The sequence below is a fragment of the Calliphora vicina genome, chromosome 2 (genome assembly GCF_958450345.1).
Source record: "Calliphora vicina chromosome 2, idCalVici1.1, whole genome shotgun sequence".
Classification (NCBI taxonomy): domain Eukaryota; kingdom Metazoa; phylum Arthropoda; class Insecta; order Diptera; family Calliphoridae; genus Calliphora; species Calliphora vicina.
In genome coordinates, this window is record NC_088781.1 from 101,843,259 (window position 1) to 101,853,904 (window position 10,646).

Consider the following 10,646-nt stretch of genomic DNA (forward strand, 5'->3'; position numbering starts at 1 on the left):
AAGAAATTTTTAAATTCTTTTTTTCATTTTATTATGTAAATAAAGTTTTCTAACAAATTTACTTAAATTAAAGAATTTTCTTTTAATTTATTAACATTCAATAATTTCTATTTTTAAGTGTTTCTTTATAATTTTTGTATATTTTTAAAACGATAATAATTGCAAAGTTATTATCAAGGCATATCAGTGTAATCCGTCCAATTTGTTTATAAACTGTATGTGTATTTAATAATAATAATAAATAATGTCTAATGTATCTATCTTTTTATGTTCGTAATTGTATATTGTCCATTTATATTTAGATACATGTCGTCTATTATATATTTTTGCATATTTAAATGTTTATGAACATAGATTACAATATTTATTTTAATTATTGTTACTGTCCACATCGCATTATATAGTTTATATTATAATTATTTATAATTTAAGTTATAAACATTAAGTTTTAATAATTTTTTTTTGATATATTCTTTTCTATAATCCATTTCATATTTTTGTATTTTGTCTTAAATAAAAATCATCTTTGCCGTATATTTAAAAACATAATTTTGTGTTGTCCTTTGTCTGTTCCAGAATTGTTTCATAGTTATTGTAATAATTATTATTATTATTATTATATACATACGATATATAATTTAATATTAAAGTTCATCTACCGAAATCAATTGGTAAGTCAAAAGCTTTTAAATGTACATATGGGGGATTCAAACGGTCTGCTGTTAAGTTATATTGTCATAATGTTCTAATATATTATGATAGTTTAAACAAATTGTTGTTGGACTTCAAACAAAATGTCTTGGTAAGACAATGTGTTTCCCAATTCGCTTAGACAATTTTCCATAGAAAAGTGTCTTGATTAGACAGTTTTCCATAGAAAAGCTTCTTTATTAGACAGTTTTCTGTAGAAAAGTGTCTTGGTTAGACAATTTTCAATAGAAAAGTGTCTTGGATAGACAATTTTCCATAGAAAAGTGTCTTGGTTAGACAATTTTCCATTGAAATGTGTCTTGGTAAGACAATTTTCCATAGAAAAATGTCTTGGTAAGACAATATTCCATAGAAAAGCTTCTTTATTAGACAGTTTCCATAGAAAATTGTCTTGATTAGAACATTTTTCAATAGAAAAGAGTCTTGATTAGACAATTTTCAATAGAAAAGCTTCTTTATTAGACAGTTTTCTATAGAAAAGTGCCTTGCTTAGACAATTTTCCATAGAAAAGTGTCTTGGTAAGACAATTTTCCATAGAAAAGTGTCTTGATTAGAACAGTTTTCCATTGTAAAGTGTCTTGATTAGAACATTTTTCCATAGAAAAGTGTCTTGGTTAGACAATTTTCCATAGAAAAGTCTCTTGATTAGAATATTTTTCCATAGAAAAGTGCCTTGGTAAGACAATTTTCCATAGAAAAATGTCTTGGTAAGACAATATTCCATAGAAAAGCTTCTTTATTAGACAGTTTCCATAGAAAATTGTCTTGATTAGAACATTTTTCAATAGAAAAGAGTCTTGATTAGACAATTTTCAATAGAAAAGCTTCTTTATTAGATAGTTTTCTATAGAAAAGTGCCTTGGTTAGACAATTTTCCATAGAAAAGTGTCTTGGTAAGACAATTTTCCATAGAAAAGTGTCTTGGTAAGACAATTTTCCATAGAAAAGTGTCTTGGTAAGACAATTTTCCATAGAAAAGTGTCTTGGTAAGACAATTTTCCATAGAAAAGTGTCTTGATTAGAACAGTTTTCCATTGTAAAGTGTCTTGATTAGAACATTTTTCCATAGAAAAGTGTCTTGGTTAGACAATTTTCCATAGAAAAGTCTCTTGATTAGAATATTTTTCCATAGAAAAGTGCCTTGGTAAGACAATTTTCCATAGAAAAATGTCTTGGTAAGACAATATTCCATAGAAAAGCTTCTTTATTAGACAGTTTCCATAGAAAATTGTCTTGATTAGAACATTTTTCAATAGAAAAGAGTCTTGATTAGACAATTTTCAATAGAAAAGCTTCTTTATTAGACAGTTTTCTATAGAAAAGTGCCTTGGTTAGACAATTTTCCATAGAAAAGTGTCTTGGTTAGACAATTTTCCATTGGAATGTGTCTTGGTAAGACAATTTTCCATAGAAAAGTGTCTTGGTAAGACAATTTTCCATAGAAAAGTGTCTTGATTAGAACAGTTTTCCATTGTAAAGTGTCTTGATTAGAACATTTTTCCATAGAAATGTGTCTTGGTTAGACAATTTTAAATAGAAAAGTGTCTTGAATTGAATATTTTTCCATAGAAAAGTGCATTGGTAAGACAATTTTCCATAGAAAAGTGTATTGGTAAAACAATTTTCCATAGAAAAGAGTCTTGATTAGACAATTTTGCAAAGAAATGTGTCTTGGTAAGACAATTTTGCAAAGAAATGTGTCTTGGTAAGACATTTTTCCACAGAAAAGTGCCTTGGTAAGACATTTTTCCACTGAAAAGTGACTTGGTAAGTCAATTTTCAATAGAAAAGTGTCTTGGGTTAGTCATATTTTTTGTAGAAAAGTGTCTTGGTTAGAATAAATACATAGAACGGAAGAAGAGTGAAATGATTTTGTCATTACATCGAAATATTCCTTACATAATTCTAAGACGACCTAGCTATGACTGTCCGTCTATCTGTCAGTTGAAAAGACGATAGGGCCCAAACGAAAGGGGCTAGCTAGCTGAAATTCCACAAATACTCTATGTTTATAAGGTTTGTTTGGTATTGAAAATAGGTAATAGTATTACCGTTTCATGATTTCACCTAGACTGCACACAAATGTCCCTCCGGAATACTGTTTGAGCAGTCATAAATATGTTGATAATGACTTGAACGTTCAAGTTTTATATGAACCTAAATCTTTCTACCAACTTGTGTGACGATCGGTAATTAATTGACCGTACCCCTCCATATAAACCCTATATCAGAAAAATATTTTATTGTCACATCTGCCATCTGTCATTGCGCTATTTAGGAATCAGTTAAAAGAGCTATGAGTTGTAAAAAATTGAATTCACTTGGTGCAATGTTATCCCTTTATATTTGAGGTCAACATATAACAGTTTCGATTGGACTATTGACCAAATAACTGTACCGAATTAGACACAAATCAACAGTATTTTCTATGGGAGATGAGAAATATTTTTCATAGCAATAGCACTAGTTCAGATCCTTGTTACACCCCAGCTGTAGTTTGGTAATTGTTTAGACCGTCATTGTAGCAAAAGATATCAGACTGACACCTTTTAACGAATCTGCAACTTCATTGATAGTATTTACTGCAATTCTTCTTCAATGCTTGTTCAAAAAGTGTGAATATTCTTTGTTCTAAAGCAGTGGTCGGCATTCATACGTAATACCTCGGGCTCTATTTATTAGTGGATATATATAGTAGGTGTTCTAACAGGGTTAGACCCTGTTCAATATATGGGCGCATTTTTGGATATAGAGGGAGTTTTTAATAATATCGAAATTGGGGAGATAAGATAAGCTCTCGACTTAGGGCTTGAGAGTTCTTGGTAAATTGAATAGTATGGTTGCTTAATAGCAGAATTATTAACTCCAACATTGGAGATATTCCACTAAGAAGTTTGCTTATCAGGAGGACTCACAAGGAGGGATAGTATCTCCACTGTTGTGGTTTTTAGCGTCTATATAATTGTTATCTATACAATTCTAGGAAGATATGATCCCACAATCAGTGATGTCATGCAAACGGCGCTTGTAAATGTCTTATCCTGTGCTAAAACTAAAGTTTTTGGGGTCAACCCGAATAATACGGAACTATATAACGCGCGCTTTACACTACCAAAACTTGGAAGTGTGGAACTTACACTTTCTGGCGAAGTTCTTGGACAGTAAACTACACTGCAGAAGGAACATACATAAGCTTGCAGGAATTTCATAAGTAAAACATGGGAATTGTGACTGCACGCAGTGTATTGGATCTATAGCTCAGTTGTATTGGGAGGAAATAAAAATAGAGTGTCACAGGCAGATATTTGCCGAGGTTCAGATATATGCCTCGCTTGTCATAAATGTGCCATAAGAAACATACCACAGGCGGCAATTGATATCATCAGAATATTCTGCTCATTTGGGAGAAAGTAATGTGAATGGCAACAATATGTTTACTTAGGTTGTATGAGTCGACTTTATTAAGGACGATGGATAAAGATGACATAAGAATCTTATACAAAACCAGTTTGCGCTCATGGATCCGCGTTGATTTATTAATCTCGGACTACATGAAAAAGGAGAAAACTTCGATAGGATACATCTAATAGAGATCCCTGATAGGGATGTTTAGAAGAATTCCAGCAGATTACACGATGGCTATGCGGTTTTCGATGACGCACTAAGGTGAATTTAACCAGAAAATCAAACTAAAGTGAATTTCGAAATTCTGGAGAACTCGAACGAGTAAAGGTTCAAACAGTTTTCGTTTCGTTCCTATATACAACAATAAATCAAACGTTGTTTTATTTTTTGTTAATTTTATAGAATTCTTATTTATTTAATTTATAGTGAAAAAAGTTACACAAATTATACATACATAAAAGTATGTACGTATGTAAGCAATGGAAATAAGATAACGTTTCAAGTCGAATATATATTTTAATATGCAAATCTTCATCAATCAATCATAAAACTCATTAAAATCTAAATAAAAACTATTAAAATTATAAAAGAGGTAAGAAAACCTGTGGAAAGCTTTTGATCTACAAATACAAAGAAGCGGCAAAAACAATGTCCCTCTTAAGCATGCGTATTCCTTCGGCAAACTTATTTTCCAATTCAGTATTACCAATTGTCTTGGCAGCCTGGCACATTTGACGCAGCAATTCCTCCAAACGACGCATGCAACGAATAATGGAACCTTCAAAGATATCGGTCATTTTACAGACACTCAAGAAGGAGGCACCTTTACACCAGGCCAAAACAACATCCATGAGGAAAGGCTTGAATTTTTCAACGTAAGTTTCCTCGTCCAGCTCCAATTTACATTCATTCGAGATTTTTGCAATACGGCGTGCCAAATCTTGCATTGCTCTTAGAGGTCCCGAGAGTTCTTCAGTCGATTTGGGATTTTCCGACGATTTTTCGTCACAGACAAAGGTGGAAAGTAGTGCTACCGATTGTGGTGTAGTCAAGTCATTAAAGACGCCATTGAAAATCATTTCGGTCATTAGAAGTTCATCGGCGGAACTCAATTCGCAGGCTACGCGTCCCTTGAACTCGATAACATCTTGGGCGGTACAATATTCCATACGTCTCAGCACACGTTTACGATGTTTTAATTCGTCCATTTGTAGCAAAGAACGAGCTTCTTTCAATTTCGCCTTGGCCGCCTTAAGTTGTTCAAGCACTTTCAGTTTTTGTGTGTAGCGTGAATAGAGACGTTCTAAGTCTGGAGAATTATGCAGAGGATGGGCAAATAAACGTTCTTCAAATTTATCTATAGATTCAACAATAACGTGGAAATCGGGATCTTTAATGTGCATCTCAGTTACGGGATTTAGAAGGGGAGGACCCTTTGGAAAACGTTTCTTAACTTCGTTAATGGTTTTCAGCACACTACGTCTGTTATCGGCTGGTCTTAGGTCGTTGGGATAGTAGACTCTTAAGGAGGAAATTTGAGAAATAAGTTTGTGAACCACTGGTACAACTTCCATGTTGCCCTTCTGACCAGGTTTACAGGGTTTTGGTTCATCATTTTTGGCCGATTCTTCAGTGACATGCAAGAGAACATCAACTATTATAACAGTTTCAGCTTTAAGAGGATTTTTGGCATTGTTAGTTTGTTTCTTGAAATTGACCACAATACCCCAATCGAATTCCTCGGTATCATTTTGAACCTTCACCAAACGACCCGGCTGTAAATAGGGAACGAGATATTCTGGCTTGGTGATCCATTTACGAAACTGTTTGCCCAATGAATCCAATTGTTCGCGTATATGATGATAGGATGCAACACTATGTTCTTCATTCACCTTAATTTTATCCAATTGTTGCTGTTTCTCTTGAACCTCCTTGTAGAGTTCTGGTATGGAGGATTGATTTTGAAATTGGAAGAAAGAACGTTCCAACATGTATTCGGGATTAATTTCTTCGACTCTCAAAAGATTCAACACCATGTTGTAGGTCAAGTGGAAAGCTGAGTTAATAGGATCAGCTTTACCCTGTACAATACCGCGGCCCACAGATGGTGATACTTTCTCGTCAATCATTAAAATAACAATACCTTTGTCATCCAAACCACGTCTACCGGCACGACCAGCCATCTGAATATACTCTCCCGAAGAAATCCAACGAAAATCTTTGCCATCAAATTTACGCGGTGCCGTAAACAAAACAGTTCTGGCCGGCATGTTAAGACCCATAGCAAATGTTTCAGTGGCAAATAACGCCTTTAGAAGACCTTCACCAAACAGAATTTCAATAATTTCTTTTAAAATTGGCAAGAGACCACCATGATGTATGCCTATGCCACGTCTGAGCAAAGGCAAGACATTTTCAACTTGTGGCAATTGTCTGTCTTCTTCGGAAAGCACATCCAAGGCATTATTGAATACTTCATCTACTAGTTTTTTCTCTTCTGCCGTGTTAAAGTCTAGTTTGGCCATTTGCATGGCATACACTTCACAATCCTTTTTGCTGAAGGAGAAGATGATGACTGGTGCAAAGTTGCGTTCCATTATCATTTTGACAATTTTAAAAATGTTTGATTGACCAGCATTGACACCTTTAATTCCACCCTTTCTACCCTTTTGATCACCTTTAGACGCTTCACCTGGAAAGATAGCGTAGAAAAGGAACAAAATTAGAAGATTTATCGATGATATTTAAAAAGTTTCTTCCGAAATCCTAAAAATGGTAATTTTGATAAAAATATTTTACGACCTAGAATGCATGTTTCACCTAATTTGAACCACTTCGTAATCTCTTGAACCCCTGCGTAAACTACTTCTTTGTCATGTAATTGCTGGGTAGGGTTATTCTTAAATATTCATAGAAAACGCATGTGTCCAACCCGATCAACCAGCTATGCCCCGAATAAATCTGGTAGTTTGGATGCTCTCCTATATGCCTCCTCCATTAACAAAATGTGTAATGGTGGAATGTATAGGAAGCATCCATGTTTTATGTGGTGCAGGTACTCATAAACCCTGTATGTCTGCAGCTGAAATACTGATTTTGAGCGACATTTTCTACAGAGTAAACAGCTGAATATATTTCAAATCTGACTTTACTATACGATTCTAAAGGAAATTATATGAAAAATAAGCGTTATTTGGCACTATTAGAATATATCGCAAATGCTTTAGAGCGATTGAAAAAATTGACAAAAAAACAAAAATTTTACCACCAATCACACAAAGTGATCGATCAATGGACCCAAGTGAGTTGTACGAGATGAAGGGTTTGGACGGCTGCCTGAATACCTAACCTAACGTACCACCAATCACAATGAAAATATTCAGTCCGCTAAGAAAAATAGTGTCAACATTTTTGATTTACTAGGATCTGTTTAAAAGTTAAGCTAAACCTGTTATTTTCCAAACAAATAAAGGATTTGTAACAAATGGCTAGGGATTTGATATAGAGTGCCGGAGTAGGCAAAATCGACAAATGTGTTTTTCTCACCATTTTGAACTATTTTAAAACAAAATTTAAAGCAAAGTGAGAAAAAGTGGCCATCGCAAACAACTTTCCCTTTTTTCTAGACAACGATTCCGAGCCCACATCAAGTGTTGCAAAGCATTGGTTGATTCATAACTGTCATAAAAATAGAGAAACGCCTGCACAGAGCCCTGACTTTAATTAAAATTTAACACTTTAGTTCAGGTAAAGAGTCCTTACTTGAAACATGGAACTTAACAGAGCCGTAAATGTGCCAAATCGATTATAAAGCGAATACAGGCCATTATAGGCAACAGCTACATTTTCATAACAAACCTTGGAATACGAATTTCACTTTGTTTGTTGAGCGAAAGAAATTGAGTTATTTAGGTTTTTCTCCAAAAAATTACAGTCTCAATTATTCAAATTTAAAGTTTTGTTATTTTGTAAATCCAAGGATGACATTAATGCAATTTCATAAAACTGTGGTTGCTATCCCTAAGTTATAATTTTTCTAAGCCGACATAAACGAGGAATATTTCTATCAGTTTTTTTCAATTATTTTTCATAAATTTAATTTCTTATACATACACAAAACTCACCAGCATTTTGTAATACAGCCATGGCTGTATTGAAATTATCCTCCTTAAATTGTCCCTTTTCGTCCACAATCAAATGTATGCCATCACCACCAGCTGGAAATATGTAATGTTGCAGAGGCGTTGGTCTGTAATCCGTATAAACAACATGACACGGTTGCTTATGCAAATGGCATACCCATTCGGCAAATTGTCGTGCATTTGGTATAGTAGCCGATAGGAAAACATATCTCACATTATCGGGCAACAAAATTAAAGTTTCTTCCCACACTACACCACGTTCCTTGTCACGCATATAATGGATTTCGTCGAAGACAACCCAACCGACTTCACGCATAATTTCACTACCACGATACAACATGTTACGCAGAATTTCAGTGGTCATTATCAAACAAGAGGCCGAAGGATTAATGGTGACATCACCGGTAACCAAACCAACATCTTTGAATTCTTCACTAAATTCACGATATTTCTGATTGGACAATGCCTTAATTGGTGTAGTGTAAATGACTCTCTGCTTGCTATTCAACGACTTTGCAATGGCATATTCAGCCACTACTGTTTTACCTGCCGAGGTGTGAGCCGAAACTAAGACACTTTGTTGATTGTCAATGCAAAGAATGGCTTCCTTTTGAAAGGGATCCAACACAAAGGGATACTCCTTGGCGGGTATGCCGGTGAAAGGTTGCAGTGGTAAATATTCCTGACCCGGATAGGTGGCCACTTCGTGAGTGCAAGATTCTGGTGATTGTATGACATGCACGGATATGCGTGAACGTAAAGCATCTACACAAATATCATCCAATATAGATTCTGTCACCTTAGCACGTTTACTAGTATCCGCAGTTTCATCTTCTTCATTAATTTGTCTTTTTTCTACAACTTTGGAGGGGCTTTAAGTAAACAAAATCTTTGTAAAAATAGTTCCCAATATTGTCATTGTAAATAAATACCTTTCAGTTTCCTTTTGAACTTTATCTTTTATTGTCACAACTACGGGTGCCTCTACAGCAGCCACTGGGGGTTCATGAGCAATTTCGTCTGCCTCCTCGTTGAAACAATTAAATAAATCATCTACATCAGCCATGATGTTGTTCAAATGTTAATGGTCTATTGATTTGTTTTATTTATAATACTATTTTTTAATTATTTATCTATTTATTTATAATTTTACACAAAAATTTGTACACGAGTTTATACCACTGCACGCTTTTCAATGTGTTGTGAAATTTTGACAGTTCTCCTTTAAAGACAGGGTTGTTTAAATAAAAATAAATGCATGACACTGCCAACATAAACAAAAGAATGCAGTGTTTACAAATTGTTAATTATTTAAAAAATATTTATTGCATTTAATTAATTATTTTAAAAAATAAAGGTTTGCTGCATAGACAAAATACTCCCATTAAAAATCCGTATATAACATTGTGGAAAAACGATATTTCACTAACGAAAACGTGAACATATTATTATGACATTGCCAGCACAAAGAAAAGTGTGCAATGTTTACAAAAACTGTTAAAAATTTCAAATTTGATTTTTGTATTTAACTTTATTAACAAGTAATTCTTTTTATAAATGGTCGAGATTGGCTTATATTCAAAAGATAATTATATTTAACTAGCTGAACCCGGTCCGCGTTGCTGGCCTTTAGAAAACATCTGTTTTATATTGCATCTCGATCTAGATTTTAATATACAGTGTCTGAAAAAGTCGGTAATCCAACCTTCAATGTTAATACATGTGGTGGCATTTCTGCTGGTTCCAATGAATTCAAAAATTAAGTACGACAATTGACGACTTGTTCTTCGTTCATTACTGTGTCAATCGATTTGTATTTTATTGTTTCGCCAGACACTTTCAATTGTATTTGGTCATCGAGCTTGTTAAAATCATAATTTTTGGATTAAAATTAGATTTCATATGGAAATTTCTTATTATGCACATAATATGCAGGAGTAAACAAAATTGTTTATCACAGACCGAAAATCCAAAAGGCTTTTCTGAAGATTCCGTGAAAATTTTATCAAGATCGGTCCAGACATCCATTTTTATGAATATATGGCATTAGCGGCCCCTCCGCCCACAGACCGAATACTAAAAATCTGACTATACAGTGTTACCTGCTGGCTATTCTGAAGATTCCCTGAAAATTTCATTAAAATCGGTCCAGCCGTTTTTGAGTTTATTCGGAACATACATCCATTTTTATATATATAGATGAAAAGTGTTTGAATGAGAAAATTCGAAAATCTTTACGAAATCACCTAATGTAGTATTTTAGGTGTCCAAAACCATATTCAGAAAATTACCTTTCCAATGATACCAGTTTGTAGCTAATCGGTTGGATGGTCTCAGAGTTTATAGCGGACATAGGTAGAAACATAGAATATAGATTTCAATAAGGG

General features: G+C 33.9%; 1 protein-coding gene across 1 annotated transcript; it reads right to left on the reverse strand.

Annotated features, from left to right (window-relative positions):
* Positions 1 to 4,492: 4,492 nt before the first annotated feature.
* On the reverse strand, positions 4,493 to 9,457 carry Mtr4 (exosome RNA helicase Mtr4). The gene is made up of 3 exons (XM_065499532.1): positions 9,192 to 9,457; positions 8,242 to 9,131; positions 4,493 to 6,809 (listed from the first exon to the last, which is right to left on the reverse strand). The coding sequence occupies exons 1-3, from the start codon at positions 9,323 to 9,325 to the stop codon at positions 4,738 to 4,740; spliced, it is 3,096 nt and encodes a 1,031-aa protein (XP_065355604.1). The 5' UTR covers positions 9,326 to 9,457; the 3' UTR covers positions 4,493 to 4,737.
* Positions 9,458 to 10,646: the final 1,189 nt, after the last annotated feature.

Excerpts from the sequence above, each read along its gene's own strand:
- Mtr4 (XM_065499532.1), bottom strand. The coding sequence starts at position 9,325 with ATGGCTGATGTAGATGATTTATTTAATTGTTTCAACGAGGAGGCAGAC. Across the intron at positions 9,132-9,191 it reads GTTCAAAAGGAAACTGAAAG|CCCCTCCAAAGTTGTAGAAA; the intron begins GTATTTATTTAC and ends GTTTACTTAAAG. Across the intron at positions 6,810-8,241 it reads GGCTGTATTACAAAATGCTG|GTGAAGCGTCTAAAGGTGAT; the intron begins GTGAGTTTTGTG and ends CTATCTTTCCAG.